Source organism: Centruroides vittatus, unplaced genomic scaffold (genome assembly GCF_030686945.1).
Source record: "Centruroides vittatus isolate TY-2023 unplaced genomic scaffold, ASM3068694v2 contig_923, whole genome shotgun sequence".
Taxonomy (NCBI): Eukaryota; Metazoa; Arthropoda; class Arachnida; order Scorpiones; family Buthidae; genus Centruroides; species Centruroides vittatus.
In genome coordinates, this window is record NW_027122610.1 from 164746 (window position 1) to 181519 (window position 16774).

Sequence of the window (16774 nt, forward strand, 5' to 3'; positions counted from 1 at the left end):
TCCGGCGGTCGGGGTCGGTCGCGATCGCCGGGTCGTGACGAATCGCACCCTGGGAAAAAGAACATTAATTTATACACGGCTATTTTTTGCCGTAAGAATATTTGATTAGTAGAAAGTTTTTTACGTCATCATTTGGATAATATTGTGATACGTTTTGATTAATTAATAACACAGATAGTCCGGCATCTCCTTTAATCCGAACGTAATTACGAGAGCGAACTTGATATACCCGCGACCCCCAGACTTTTATTGGGGTGCCACAGATTGTGTTGTGTTTAGGGCACGCTTATTACGTTATTTAAACTGCATTCGGTGGTGTCTTTCGTCACCGTTTTCGGAACTAAATACTACTGACGAGGATGTGAGATGATCACTGACTTGAAAATCGTCCTCAGCTGCAGTTCTTTATCAGAAATAACATAGATTATGAAAGTTAAGTCGACAGCCAGTAGCGTTCGATTGATATCTTTTTCCGAATAAAAATGTCGAGACCTACTACTGCATTTGAAGCTAAATTACCACAAATAAATGTATATTAAAGAAAGAAAAATTATATTAATATTCTAGTGGGTCTACGGCACCGCGAAACACCTCAACGTCACTGAATCAATTAGTTTATGAAACTATTCAAGCAACTCATAACGTGCGAGAATACGTGAGTGCACGGCATCTTCTAAAGAGAAAAGATTATTCAAAATAAAATTAAACAATAACGATACGCTACTAACTGAGGTGCAGCAGTTACGGATTAATAAGATACCATAATTAATAATTTTGTTTAATCAATAGCCTTTGTAGATGTGTAATCATCTCTCTCTCTTAATCAGGGTCGTCAAGATGAGGTTAATTGTTTGATTTCCACACTCGGTCAATTGAACACGCGTAAAATAACACCCATCCGTGTCATGTCTTTGTGTATTTTACCGTAATTTCGGTGTTATATCATAGCCTAAGTGTTTTAACACAATTGAATTTTGTAAATTTATTATCTTCTAAGTAAGTAAATTTATTATTTTCATTAAAAAGATAATTAATTCTACATACGTACAGTTTATTATTTGTATGTTTGTTTTTTAATATAAGAAAAATGCAGATCTTCAACGTCTCTCTTCGTTTATAAATATAAAAGCATCTTTGATATGACACTGACTCGTTAATGTGCCACCAGGCCTGAAAGATTACCGATACAGACGTAGTTGATGACGGCGTTATGCCTTAGTAGTGTGTTGTCGAAGAAAATTTTAATAAAATATGGTAAATTTCCAAGGTAAACAGTTCTAGTATGTCAGACTTTGATACTGCTTGATATTGCCAAGTTTACTTCCTTCGTATAGGAGGAAATTGAACTTGGCATTGAACTATAAACTCAATTAAACTTTCTATTTTCTTATTGATAATAATAATTATGTAATCTGTGATGTATTTAGTACATTAAAACCTCAGTTTAGCGAACCCGTTAAAAATTACCGCCGTATATTTTAGTGTCCGGCGAGTTTTTAAATGATTTTATTTTGTAAAAGAATTCACGATTAGCCAAATACTTGGCGAAATCAAAGGCTCATTTAACAGAATTTGGCATTAGAAGAAGTATTAAAGAAAGCATCGGGGACTGGAGTGGCACTTAAAACCGCAACTAGGCAGGCGTTATCATCAATTACGCGCTCCCCAAGCAGGATGTTTGCTAATTTTCCCAACACACGACTCGTTTGATTCATTCTGCTTCCGTTATTTTTTCCTTTAAAATTCTCAAATCCTGTTTTTATTACGCAGGGAAGAAATGCCAACTTCAGTCTGCCAATGTTTGAAGAGTTTAGCAGGCGCCATTCGCCAAACGGAAACATTGTCGGAAATAACGTCACCGCCGACGACACATTCGTTTCGTTCTTCGCTCCAACCAAACTCTTGTTTTAACGTTTATTTTCTTTCGTAAAAAGTCGCTAAGAGTATATAAAGTACGTACGTAAATATATTAAAGATACTTGGACAGAAATAAGGACGATTACTGCGAAAGCCGGATAAGTTCTTATCGAACGCAATGTTTACTCGGCCTTCGACTACTAATTACCATTTTTTCGAGGTTATACGAGATATCGAAAACGCAACAACTAACGAGCAGCAAGTATAAATGGTAACCTCGGTTTAAGGCCCTCGGAGGAGAGAAATGCCCATCCTGGTGTTATAGAGTGCCTACGGATCTATGCCTCGATGTTACAAGACCTCTATCCTGAGATCTTTTAACACGGGAAGGCCCTGCCTCGGAAAAAAGATCAAAGGAGTGTAAGAAATTCTTTCAAAATACTTAGATTTCTGAACGATTCGTTAGTTTTATTTCAAAAATTTATTTAAAAATAACACGATTAATTACAACAATGACTTAGAGAATTTCACTTGGACATTTTTCTTGGTATTTCGTAGGGTAACGAAGACGAGAGAAGATTTCTTGCTGAGTATTTGTCTGTGCTACGATTTCGGTCATCTAAAATACCTGAAAAATCAAATATTTTAATTATTTGTATTGATACCCACAAATAGAAGAAAAAAGTTGATTTCACACTGTGCTCTGATCTACTTGTTTGAGCTGCTCAAACAAGTAGATTAGAGCTTAAAGTTTTATTAAAAAAACATGTATATTAGTTTTAGGCAATACAATTATTAGAAAGTAAAATGACAAATAATAATACACAATCTATTACAGACAGCATCGTGGAGAGCCTGTATTGAGCTATTGAGCAATAAAGTTTCATTCAATACCCCATTTCAGCATAGAATATTTAGGGAAAAGTATTTAGTGTATTTAAAGTAAGCCTCCCGTATCTTTGGTACTCGGCCTCAAATACCTTTTTCTGTTTTCTAATTGATACAAAACTAAAATCAAGATGCAAACTTTTATTTATCAGGGAAATATCAACAGCTCTCCCTCTCGATGGCCCTGATTATTGATACGCTTCACTTAATTTGTCAGACAAAATTACCTTAGGTACAAAAAAATGTTTTACAGCAATCGAGCGTCCAAACAGGCTCACTATTATCGGTATATTTGGCAGAAAAAACAACAGTATACTTTCGCTATATTACTTTCTCTCTGGAGGCGTAAGATAATCATACCAGGTATCCTTCCAAAACAACACTTATGAATTTAGCGTCTCTCACAAAAATAACACATCCAGTCTTCTATTATAAAACCAAACATCAATTTAGCATGTTTGGCATACAAATATTGTGCCTCCTCAATCGAGTTAGAAATTATCAAAATTTTATCAGTAATACACAGTAGTATTATTCAGCGATTTGTTTCTATCGAATATCCTAACAATAGTCAGAAAGTTGTTTTTCTCCCACTCGTTTCTTTGCAGGATATTGAAATTACGCAAGAATTTTCCCTTTCAGTTACCAGCTGGCGTCATTCACATTGCGCAAACCGTATTGCGAAAATAGAGAATGATCAGAGTGAACTTTGTTTCTGGCAGAAGCTCAAGACTAAAGTAATATTTCCACGCTAAAACTTTCGAATGTGTGGAATGTCACTTCTCCTTTATAAAAATTCTGTGACATGACGAAGATTAAATCGAGAAATATATTTGCTGATGAACTCGACATTTTTATAAGCCTTTCAAATACTAAACGAATGGCTATAAGGCTAAATAATTACTAAGCAATTTGGTAGGAGGCAGGCCGCCATCTCTCGATCAAGAGATGGTGGTGCTGGCGGTTTGCCTCCTGCCAAATTGTATTTGTAATAACTATCGGGTTAGTTGTATTTATTATATATTTTCTACGTGTCAAACTAATTCTCCACGAGGTGAAGAAGAAAATTAATTCAGTAAGTACAAAATGTTCCTCACCTTCTTCTCGCTCTGTTTCTTATGATCAGGAATACTAAAACAAGTATGCCAACAACGAACACCACGCAGATAATGGTCAAGGGAAGCGTTATCGAATTCTTCGAAACTTCGGTCGTCCTTCCTGAGTTAATGATTAACAATGGTTATTTCAGAAAAAATTCCAAGTTGGTGGTAGGAGAAGAGACAGAAATACCTTCGACTCGATTTACGTTCACAGTCAATTGGGCAGAAATCGCTCCTCCCTTATTTTCCGCTCGACACTGGTACGTACCGGAATGACTTCTACCAATTCGGGCCAGAGTCAGTTTGGCGTCGTCCAAATCCACCGCTAGATCCGTTTCGTTTAGAGTCTCGTTGTTCCTGTACCAAGTAATGATCGGCTGTGGTTCCCCCCGTGCCACGCATGCCAATTCCAGTCTCTTTCCGACGTCCAACGTCACTTCCGATCCGTTCATGTTGGTTTCGATAAGAGAAGGTTTTTCTACGGCTGAAACCGTAAAAGAAAATCTTACTTTAGATTTACGTATTAAATATTCCGGAAAAAAATTAGTGAGGTCTTCCTAAATGACTAGGCACATCGCGTACTGGGTAACAAAGTTATCCATTTCCTATGGTTTATCGCCATAAAAGTTGGATATTCTCACCTTTTCCTTTATGTTGTGCATTACTTTAGTGCACCCTGCACCTGCGACAACGTAGGATTCCCAGATATGACCCACATTTAAATTTCGATATTCTTACTAAAGTAATGAGTTTATGAAAGATCGAATAGGGCAATTGCCCTGTTTGCCCGTATGATAACGCAGCACGGCAACTAGCATATCTTACACCCTCACAATGTCTTGTAATCTTTTCGATCCACGTCTTTGTAGCACTTCAATCTGATCGCGATAACAGATTTTAAGAAACTGGAATAATTTGTTTATTGGATTCCGGTGTGGCTCTCCACTTCGACCACGCGCGCAAGAGGGAGAACAGCATAGATACTTGTTTATCTGAACGATAATTTAATTATTTTAATGCTTCACCTTTAACTTTCAACCTGGCCTCTTCTCTTTCCTCTAAATTGTCTTGAGTAATACCCACGCACTCGTAAGTTCCCGCATCTTCTTTACGCATTGACTGGAACTTCAAAACTTTCTTCAGTTCGAATTCGGTGTTCTCGTCGGACGATTTCGCTTCTAAAATAAATAATTCGAATATTAAAAAAAAACTTTTCGCTTCGACCTTAAATAAACACCTTTCAAGTAATCCTACAATGCGCGATAACGCATACGTTACGGTTTATTAGCGAGGTTGAGGCCGAAGTTTTAAACGCGAAAACGTGAACGTCGGACGTTCAGCGCCGCTTTCCTGTAAGCCTAGAAGTTTGACAATGGCGTTTGGAATGTCGAACATGATTCCACTGACTTTCCAAACATCATTGTCAAACTTCTAGGCTTACAGGAAAGCGGCGCTGAACGTCCGACGTACACGTTTCGCGTTTAAAACGTCGGCCTCAACCTCGCTATTATTGGTGCATTGTGCGCCAAGTGATCTACTCGGATTACCGATTACCATTTTGAACTAAATAAAAGATACCTGTTTAGGACGAATAAAAACGTGTTATTTTTAACTCTCCGCCTAGTGGGCAATGAGAAGGCCAATTTTTTTATGAAGTCCATTTTGGGTTCGGCCAGACACACAATTTGTGGTGAGGGACAAATCCAGGACAGACCACCCCAAAAACATTTAGAGTTATTCACCCGAAAAACATTTCTAAAGCTCATCTACCCGCGAATATCGTTAAAAACAGAAATAAAAATGGACACTATACCTGGATTTTTTCCGTTCTTTTTCCATTGAATGCTGCGGAAAGCGAATTTACAGGCTCGACATCCGATTTCCACTTGGTCGTTCTCGTAAGGTTCCGAGTTCGAAGTCCAAACTTGTAAGGAATATCTCGGATCTATACGATGATATAAATTCGATTAATGGCTTTGACGACGTAATGGGCCTCACGTAATGGTCGCACGTTCCGATCTATCGAACCGATAAACTTTTAATACGAATTCTCTTTAAAACTGGCACTACGGATCGACGTAACCGCAAATAAAAACATTGGCACCGTAACAGGCCGTTTATTTTTTTAATTTTCTTCTGGAATACGCACCTAAAGGCGTGATGGACTTTTCTTCTTCTTGGGTCACATTTCCGTATATGTATCGACAGACGAACGTTCCCGACTGGTAGACCTTTCTAACCTTTCTATCGTCGAGGGGGACGAAACCCAACGTTTCCACGTAGGAAAAGTCGTTTTGGCAGTCAAAGGCGGCTTCTGACGAATTGTGACGAAACTGTAAGCGCACCGTGACGTCGGGAAAGGACGGAAGACACGGAATGACGTAAGAGGCACATCGCCACTCTTCAACGATGACGGTTTCCACTTCCGGAATATTGAGATTCTCACGATCTACCAATAACACATTCGACGTAACACTTAATATAAGAAATAAATTGCCTGTCTGTCTTTTAGCTTTTAATAAATATTAGAAGGAAGACCAGTTTTAGATACGTAATAAAAGAACGTGACGTTGAAGTCACTCACCGTTGACACGAAGAAAGACGTACGAAGCGGTGCTGTTCACGTGGCAGTCGTTATAGTCTCTATAACAGCACATGTAAGGTCCCGAATCCGATACTTGAGCATTTTCGATTCTAATCGAGATTTCTTGGCGATTTTCGGCATCTTCTCGAAATTTCTTTCCACCGGATTTCTCCAAAAGCAACTAAAACGTAAGAAATTAATATCAATTGCCACCTAGAAGCAACAAATAAACCGTGTGAATTGAACGATTCGCTTATTTAACTGCCGCTTTTTGAATAAATCGGCCACGCCTTTAAATATCGGTGGAGCCTCCTACATTTAAATTGTCTGAAATTGCAGTATTTGGGTATTGAGTGCTAAAAATCGTGGTTCTAGACGCGCGAATTTAATGTACTGTACACCTTATATAAGTATAGAGGGTGTTAAAATAGAACATTCAATATTTATATGATAGATACTAAACACCGCCTTAGTAATAGGTTGAAAATGGCCGTTTCTGGAGATAATCTAACAAGACCTGGAATTTTCGAGAGTTCGCAACGTCTGCTGATGGTATCAAGTGTACAGTACATGAAAATGGGAGGAGAGTGTGTGGAATATCTGTAAGTTTTTGGCAAGATTATTCTATCTTCACGTTGCATGCGAAACGTAGAAGCCAATAAGTTATCCATGCAAAATTATGTCTCATAAATGGTTGCATTTTCGACCTACGTTTCTTTACTCGGTTATGGTGTATATTATCCACTACGTGAAAGTTGAATGCTCTCTTAACACCCTGTACACTAATCTAGTATTAACATACTTCTACCATTAGCCAATATTCCGCCACAGGAAAACAAAAGGGAAAGATTATAATATTTTAATAAATATAAAATATAAATACGACTGTACAGAGTTGGAACTTTGTCTTGTCTTTACTTCCACCGTTCACACCATCAGCAGTCCTTTAGAATTCACAGTCCCTCGAAGACGACCTTTCTTTTGAGGCTACTGCCTCCGTAAAAGACAAAGTTCCAACTTTGTAAAGTCGTATTTATATTTTATATTTATTAAATGTGAATAACGCCGGCCATGTTTTTGTATTTAATTTTTACTTAAATTATAATAATTATTAAACATGACTTTCGAATGATTCTGGCTGCTCTAATTCGGATAAATCCATAAATTTCAATTCTGCTATTTCTATTACTTCTGTTACTTTCATAATTATGAAAGTAACAGAAAAAACTTCATTTTTAAATTACACGGAAATGAGTATTATTTATTTCCTGAATGAATAATTTCCTGTGAAACGACTGTACAATTTAATAAAACTTTTAGTGCTTTTAGTATTGTAGGACCTCCTCTTGCTTGCATTTCTGAAGCGATACGATCGGGCGTAAAGGCACCTTACGATATTCTGCCACAATTACCCACACAACTGACTCATCGGATCCCTCATGCACATCCACAAAATCATTGCATCTATTCCGTTTAATATTCCGCAACCGAACACAAAATATATACAAATCTTGCTCAAATAATTACTCAGATCAATCAGCGTTTCAAGCCATTTTATGACAAAATTTAATACGTTTGCCCCGAACTTCAATGGGTTTGCAACACAGAAAGCGCCATAAAATCAAGTTAATGGCCTAAGTATTCTCTAAATATGAATCCTCGAGACTTCTTTTCATGAAATTATCTCGAAGATTGAATTGATTTGGTAGGAATTGCGAGGAATTTTGAAATAAAATTTAGGAAAACAGAGATCTAAGTTGATGGCAAACACATTAAACAAAATGTGTTCAAATTTTTATTACGTTTACGTACATGGATTCTTATGCTATGCACTAGAAAGCGATTCATCCGACGTTTGATGTATTTCTTAATTAATAGAGATAATTTAATAAACCATAATTTTACATACCGCATTTCGAGGAAGGTTCCAATACACGCTCTTCTCCCCATTGCATTTTATTTCGATACTCGAACCTTTACGAATGTCTACAGTACGATTTAAATTTATCGAAGGCGGCCGGATATCCTCGTATACTGAGAAATAATTAACGGTAATCGATCATCATCCGTTTAAAAATGAAAACTTACAATTAAAAGCACAATCTAGAACATAGAGGTCCAGAACAGAATATGCGAATGACGTCAAGTAAGATCTTCCTGTATGATTAAACAGCCCATGACATTTTGCCCGTCAACCTGATGGGCGGTTTGATCATACATGGCCCACCAATGGTTCATAACAGAGTGGAAAAAAAGAGATAGAAAGAAGTGACTAATTAGCAAACAAAGCGCGAAAATTTTTAAGTTGATAACTTACTTACCGTAGTAAAGCTTTAACGTTAAACTTTGCTGGTTGTTTTTAAATCCAGCTTTGCATTGGAAGAAATCAGAAAAGAACGAAGTGGCATTTGTTAAGATAAATCCTTTGGTAGGATCAAAGTCCATATTTTTATTGAGTTTCACGTATTCGCCACGTCGCCACAGAGTCACTTCTAGATCGGAAAATGTCGGTCTACAAGGAATAAACGATTTTCTTTGACCATAGACGATAATTAAGTCGCTGGTGGGAAGAATGAGATGTTCCTCATCTAATAAGCATTATAAAAGTGCATTATATTACGACGAAAGAATTTGATTATTAAATAACGTAATTTGAGTAAAAATCCGTGAAAACCGATTCAGAGTCCACTATATTCTGTTCCGTTCGCTTCGGCTGATGTTCCATTTCATTGTGACGTTTCGCTATGCACCGCGCGCTTGCTGCTCGATCGCTTAATAATTTGACAAAAAGTTCGTGATCGAACTCGATCATCTTCTATTGTTAAATAAGGGTTTAATAATTGTTGAGTTATTAAACCCTTAGTTTGACTGGATAGTTATTCACCACGAACTGTAACGGAGCGGTGTTCAATGATCTTCAAGGCACCATAGCGAAACAGAATGCAGCTATATCGATCTGTGGATTATGAACAGGTTTTAGCACGGGAGGCAAAATTAAGGCGACAGGTTCAAACAATCATTTCGTATTTCGTTTGCCAAAAGTCAAAAGATGCCATTGGTAGCAGCTGTGCCTGGCGTTCAATGACGCCTTAATTTTGCCGCTCGCGTTAATTCTTCAGTACGTACCGTTAACAAATATGTAGCGACTATCGCAAAATCCGAAATAACGGGATGCGAAACAACACTGATAAATTCCCGTATCGTTGTAGTTCACATTTTCTATTTTAAGATCACTTTGATAACTGTCGTTGCTTTTGAAATCTCGAATATTCGCTCTGTCGTTATAAATCTATAAAACAAATTCCATATTTGTTACTAGATGTAAAAATAGATAAAAACTTATTAAATTACTTAAATTAACTTCACATTTCTTACATTATATCGTAATTTTATAATTATATTGTACTCAATTCCTTACTAATACCAACGAAACGATTTTGAATTTTGTTAAGTCGAACTATTTGGAACTATCCCTTCTCTTTTTTGAGAAAGTTAAATTAATGTTCTAGAGTAAAACCAATAAAACAATTTCTCAGAAATTTCACGAATAGTAGGCCTATTACCTCTGCCAAAAATAACAAAGTGGTTCCAAAAAACCATGCCATTCCACCTCATCTCAAATCTTCCATAATATAAAAATTGTGTTTAGTCTTAAGTTAAAATCAAACTCACGGGCTTCAAATATTGCAAGCATTTTAACTATTTACCTTCTGGAAAAAATCGTTTGTTTTTTAATTTTTTTCGTCCTCGTTACACTAAGAGGATTTTTTTTTTCATTTTCCATCATGGGTTCGAGCAAGCCCACAATGGACGGCTTGGTTTCTTTTAAAACTCTCCGCCCTGTGGGCACTAAGAGGGCCTCTTATAGCAAGACCATTATAGGTCCAGTATAGGTTGTGAGAAACGGGGCCCGACATATCTGGACGGACCACTCCCCGAAGGATTCCTGGGGCCCGTTCGGATTCGATTCCGGGTCTCCCAGTGTGGTAGGCTGCCATCTTGATCGCTCGGCCATCCGGCCTTTGGACAGCTTAGTGGTTTAACATATCCGAGAGAGACCGTCCATGAAAAATTCCCGAGCCACTCGATCCGTGATTGAACTTGGTTTCACAGACTAGCAGTCGGACGCCTTTACTGCCTCGACCATTTGTCATTGCGAGACATTCTTATCGCGAAAACGTCAAATGTTCGTTTACATAGTTGACCGTGGCTTCAAGAAAGCCAAAAGCTTTTCAGTAAAACAAAATTTTTGGTTCCTTAATCCAGCAATGTCTTTGTCGCGTTTAAGATGATATTGAGTTTCACGAAGGTAACAAAGTCTATATTTAACTCTGGAGAGGAGCAATCAGAGAAGTCGACCTGTACTTTAAGTGACAATGTAGCATTACTGGTTAAACATTTAAATATTACAATTGCCAAAGTCATAGAATTTTAAAACTTCTGTAAAAAAATTTAGAAAGATGGATACTTGCAGAATGATCTGGAAAAATCCAATATAACTTTCCGTTTCCCCTACAGCTTAAAGAGAGATTGGAGCCAGAAACGATATTCATTTGAGATTCTACATCCAAAATATCGGGATCTGAAACGACAAAATAATAACGTTACACAAAAAATATCATACTGTATTTACATATTGTAATAGTGGTTGCATGGCTGAAACGAGCGGTTATGACGTCAGCCTATCGCTCTGGGAAACACGAAATGGAATTCAGGTTCCCAGAACAATCTGAGAAAGATTTCATGAAAGGAACCCGACATATCCTGGATACGTCTAGACATAATCCCCATTGTGGGAGTCCTTACTGTGGGCGTATCTATCAAGAGCATAGCCGAACCCACCTATGGGTATTTAAAAAATGCTCTTTTAGTATCAACACGGCGGAAAGAGCCAAAAGGATTTTATCATCATCATCATCAATAAATATAATTTAATTTGATAACGTAATAAAACTGAATACACTGATAATACTTACGTTTTTTCTCAATTTCTGTCCAAGGACATCATCGAAGCCGCGTGACGATAATTCTGTAAAATATTTCGATAATTAGTTTTAATAACAACGGCTTATTGTAAATTATTCGAAACATTACGAAAGAACAATGCGTCGTACTCATTTGCCATTAAAGTTCAAACGGATTTCTTGTGTAAAAGAAAAGAAAATAATCGAAAAATTTACTACGGGTCTTTCAGTTCGTTGAGATAATGCACGCTTTTACTTCAATTTTACACTGGCTCATTGTAATACTGAAGGAATGACATCACACTGACGTAAAGGTGTGCGCTATAGAGAAATACACGACGAAAACGGTCTTTGCAGACAATAGCTGTTACAGATAACGTTATTACTGTGTATATAATAGCCTTTCTGGTAAGATAATATTTCGGAAAGTGTGGATAAAGTATTGTACTGTACATTATTGTCTATCTCGATTGATTTAGTTAGATTTCATCCAGGCAAAGTCGAGTCTTTATTTATAGCACTTTTTTGTAAAGTGATGGTTAATTGCTTTTAATACACAGAATAAAATGGATATAAATATAGCTAATATTATGCATTTTTAGGCATGTTTATGCATGAAATACAGCTGAAAAGATAAAAAAAAATGTTTTGGGAGTCTGGAACGGATTAATTCATTTTATATTATTTCTTATGGGAAAATCTGTTTCGGTTTGAGAATAAGTCGTTTTCGAACAACTTCGTCGAAAGGGAGAAAGAAAAAGCTGAGAAAAACTTGAAAGCCCGTAGTGGTTACTAACCTTGTAAAGTAATTGTAAAGTAACCGAAAAACCACTCTACCCCAACCCCAACAAGTACTCGACCGCCTGCATATACATTTACGGGGTGTTCCATTTTAATTAGTCACCCAAAATATTTCGAAAAAGAAAATGTTCTGCATCGAGAGTGACACAAGATGGCACTACCGGTTTCCTCACAGATGGCGTTACTATGGCCGAAACGAACATCAACTTCATATCTTCAATTGGTTCGGTTTATTTGTTTATTGCAACGCGACACGTAGGCGATCTGACAATGGATGCCTGAGGGAAGGACTTTCTATGGGAAACTGGCCCCTATTTAGTTTTTTACAAACGTAAAAAAAAACCCGAAAAACACCATGTGACCAGTGCCATTGGCGACCCCACAACCTGTGTTCGGTGGTTTTATCTACTCGGCCGTTGGTAGGATGGTATTTTCAAATGGAAACTCATTTTTTAATTGTACATTCGAATTCTACGGAAAATATGACATTTTTATTCGGAACATTTTGGTCGAATGATATACTGTACCCAGCACAAGTTACGAGCGTTGTGATTATTTTTAGTTCGACAGTTATGCGCTCGCACGCATATATGGCATACCGTGGCATCAGACATTTTTAATTAATCAATACAATGAGGCTAAAACAGTATACTGATGTAACGTGTACAATACATCCTTGAAATGCAAAGTGATAGAAAAAATTTCGTACACAATGATTTTATTTTACAGTGTAAAAAATACAAAATCGGCGTTTATTACATTTTGCCGAAAGCGATAGATAATTTCCTCGGGAAATAAAACAATTGAGCAAGTAATTAATGCACAATATTAATATTACTAATATTAATATTGTGTATTAATTATTAATTAATTTGTGTATTAATATTACTAATTTTAATACACAGATACCGAGGCAGTCACGTTGTCAGATACGTGTGCATGCACATGACTGTTAAATTAAAAATAGTAACGCTCATAACTTGTAAGTGCATCATTCGACCAAATGTTCCAAATAAAAATATCTTAATTTTTCCATAGAATTCGAATATACAATTTTAAAAAATGTTAATTTCCATTTAAAAATATGAAGTTGATGTTCGTTTCAGCAATAACAATGAATTGTCATTATATGTATTGTATTTCCTTCAGGGATCTTTAGCGCATCAAATGTACAGTACTATACATATAGTAAGTCAAAATCCTCCTAAAGTTCGTACGTAGTATAGAAAAATAGTAAAAACCGTTCCATATGCAAAAGTAAAAGGAAATAAATCAGCCGTAAGATAACAATAATCAAACAGATAACAATAATCACATAATAGCAAAAAATGAAAATAATTTTCATATTTTTAAAATATCTATGGTGTATAAATTCTGCAGTCTCCTGAGTTTTTTTTTTGGGAGGATTTTCAACCACCAATGCTTAGGCCTACTGTATTGTAGCGTAACAACAGAAGGGCTATAACAGTAGTTCAAGTGGCTAACTTCTTTTATGTGTGTCATAATATTTCAAAAATATTTATATTTATATAAAAAGTCAGTCTTCATTTATAAATAAAAGAGCACCTTTGATGAAACACTGGCTCGTTAGCCTTCCAGAAAAAGTTGTTGGTGGGCCACTAGCTCGAAAAGGTTGAGAACCATTAAGTTAAAATGTTATAATCCCTCGAAACGAAATATAATTTTAATTAAAAACATATGTGCTTTTATATTTTATTAACACAAAAGTTTAAATTGCTTTAGCCATATTTGTTAGACCTTACCACACTTATTTCTTAGCTAAATCAATACTTATGTAAGCTATTATTATAGATCAACGTACCGTACAAGACTTACTGATGTAATTTACAATTTTTAAAAAAATTAAATTGTGCCAAATTACAAATTTTCTAGTCAATCAAAGACAACGAATCGTTCGAGGACTATAAGAGAACAGGATGAGAGACCTCTAACAATTCAATATCCAATAACATGCGTGTTTGGTTACAGAATTATTCGAATTACCGGATACGTGTACGCTTGTCAAAGAACGAGAGACCTGGATCAGTTACACTTCAATTAAAGGACCTAATATATTTTAGTATATAGGCCTAATATATATAGGTTAAATTTATTGTACTATAATAGTCTATTAGTATATTATAGTATACGTTTAGAATAATAGTATATTTTTTACATCTTCTCAGGCCACTGGCTCGGGACACGTAAAAAGAAGTAAATAAGACCACCCGTAAAGACTACACCCTTAATAAAAACCACTTTTGTTCGAAATCATTGGTGGTTGCAAAGTAGGGATTTTACTGTAACAGTTATTTTGATAAAGTAGTTAAAATTAAACAAACTGACAAAGATCTTGTATAAAAAGGAGCTGTGCAGCTTTTCCCGAGTCCCCTTAAATACGCCCCTATCTTTATCCTCTCTTCTAAAGTGACGTTCTCAGTTTACATTTTTTTCCCCTCTCTCCCTTCCCATACTTAAAACTACATAAGTCTACTTTCTATACTTTATTATTAAAATCTTATTATACAGTTTTAGCCTGAAGCTCCTTTCCCTTCCTGTAATCGGCTCAGAAGACCGGTATCGACTAAACAAGAAAACGAGGCAAACTGTCAATTGGTTATTAGTTATTATCACAAAGTTTCGGTCTAATATCGAATTTAAAAACTCGTTGATAAGACAACTCGGTATATCGATGACATCTGTTAAATGGCTGCGAAATTCATTAAAACTAAGTTTTAAACGAGTGCATACACACCACGTGACACTTACCGTGTATGAAAATGAGTATAAAAAATAATCCGACAGCATGTTTACGATAATCGTACATTTTAAACATCGAATCGTACGCTTAATTCAGTATAACGAAGCGAAGTTACGAGGCATTTCCAATTCGGAATCCACACCGACATTATAGTTCCGAACGGGCAAATACATCCCACATAAACTTCCGATTTGGATCGTTGGGTGTCACCCCTCGATAGACGCGACATCTGGTGACTATTATTAGAAGCTTTAACTGAGTATAATACACTTAATAATTATAATAATTGGTTGATATTTGGCTAATCCACGAATACAATTAACCGAATAAAAGAATAATAGTAGATACTCAGACCTGGTATTACCCGTAAACTATGCTTATAACGCTTCTAATTTATTATTTGATGAAGGAGTATGGCCTCAATTGTGTTATACAGTAGCTTAGAGTCTCAACTTGTATTGAGACTTTATTTAATTCTTAAAATAATATACAACATTTCACAGAAACAAGTTTTAGAGAGGTGAAGAGAAAAAAAAAACAAAATGCAAATATTAACGGAGGTTAATTAAGTGATACGAAGTTGCGTAAATTGTCAATCGACGTTTAATCTGATGTCAAAATAATAATCTTTGGCACCATAGATAACCTAACAAATTAATTTCAATAATATTTACGCGAAATATTTCAGTAGAACGTAGTCCGTTTTGGACTTTCACTGTTTACAGTTAAGTTCATCTTGCAAACAGGACCATCGAGAGAGAGGATATGGCAAATTTTCTCCTTGCCTAGAGAAAACTTAAGAGTCTCGTGTGATTTTAAACCCTATAAAAATTACCTTTTTATTATTATTATTAACAGAAAATAAAATCTTTAAGACTGCTTTTTATTAATTACATTCTACATACTGTTCAGAAAAATTGTATGTCTATTATTCATCTGTTATTTTGTTGCCCTGTTAGCGGTAGCCCAGTTGATAGTGTCCCAAAAATATAAACTCTAAATGTTGATTAAATTACAGCCTCGTATTTATCATAAATTTATCAAATTAAGCTGGGTAATTCCCACAATCATATAAATTTAATAACATTCATTTTTAAAAAGGGTTTAAGAAACTAGCTTAGCTTATATACTACTGAATCACACGCTGTAGAGCGATTATTGTATAAAGTTGAAACTACTGAACACTGTTAGTTGGTTTTAGGTTCGCGCCTGACCAAGAGGCTGGTAGCGCGGAGTTTTTCAGGTTTTCTTCAGCTGTCTGACATTAATGCAGATGCCATAGAAAGTCCTCTGGGAGGCACTCTATTCGGCAGATTGCTCTCGTGTTGTGTTTCCTTATCCCATCAAACCAAAGAAAACCACGCTAAATTCAGGTCTCCTACACTATTTTACCTTATAATTCAATATCTTTTTAAGCCCAAGTAAACCATTAAAATGTCTGAAAAAATTCTAAAGACTACTACGTTATGTAGGCCTAAGTTTTTTTAAACTTTTATGGGTATTACCAACATTTGGGGACACACTGTACTATTATAACATAATAAATCTAAAAGCATATTTCAAATATATATGGAAGCATAATTAATTAAATTGGAAGTTAAGTAACTTATTAATCAAGTCAATTGTAGATTCAGCTAAATTCACAATGGGACGGGCTGTTTTTTGACCCGTACGAATTAGTTCCCGGGTCTCCCAAAGCGGAAGTCTGACACCTTAACAGCTTGGCCATCCTGCTAGGTTAGTTAGTCATGAAGATAAAATAAGATAAAGTGTTTTCGTATAAGGTGATTAATCGCAAAAAGTGTACTAATACTGTAGT

General features: G+C 35.9%; 1 protein-coding gene across 1 annotated transcript; it reads right to left on the minus strand.

The window, feature by feature from the left end:
* Positions 1-2319: 2319 nt before the first annotated feature.
* On the minus strand, positions 2320-15160 carry LOC136984587 (vascular endothelial growth factor receptor 1-like). Its single transcript, XM_067281642.1, has 13 exons — positions 14964-15160; positions 11406-11458; positions 10902-11011; positions 9556-9718; positions 8751-9017; positions 8339-8463; positions 6430-6610; positions 5995-6294; positions 5659-5790; positions 4871-5023; positions 4036-4329; positions 3843-3963; positions 2320-2485 (listed from the first exon to the last, which is right to left on the minus strand). Exons 3-13 carry the CDS (start codon positions 10980-10982, stop codon positions 2473-2475), a joined length of 1830 nt encoding a protein of 609 aa, XP_067137743.1. The 5' UTR covers positions 10983-11011; positions 11406-11458; positions 14964-15160; the 3' UTR covers positions 2320-2472.
* Between the last annotated feature and the right edge of the window lie 1614 nt (positions 15161-16774).

Coding starts and splice junctions, on each gene's coding strand:
- LOC136984587 (XM_067281642.1), bottom strand. CDS start 10,982: ATGAATATCGTTTCTGGCTCCAATCTCTCTTTAAGCTGTAGGGGAAAC. Junction 5,791..5,994: donor AAAGTCCATCACGCCTTTAG/GTGCGTATTCCA, acceptor ATCATCGTATAG/ATCCGAGATATTCCTTACAA. Junction 3,964..4,035: donor GAACGTAAATCGAGTCGAAG/GTATTTCTGTCT, acceptor TCATTAACTCAG/GAAGGACGACCGAAGTTTCG.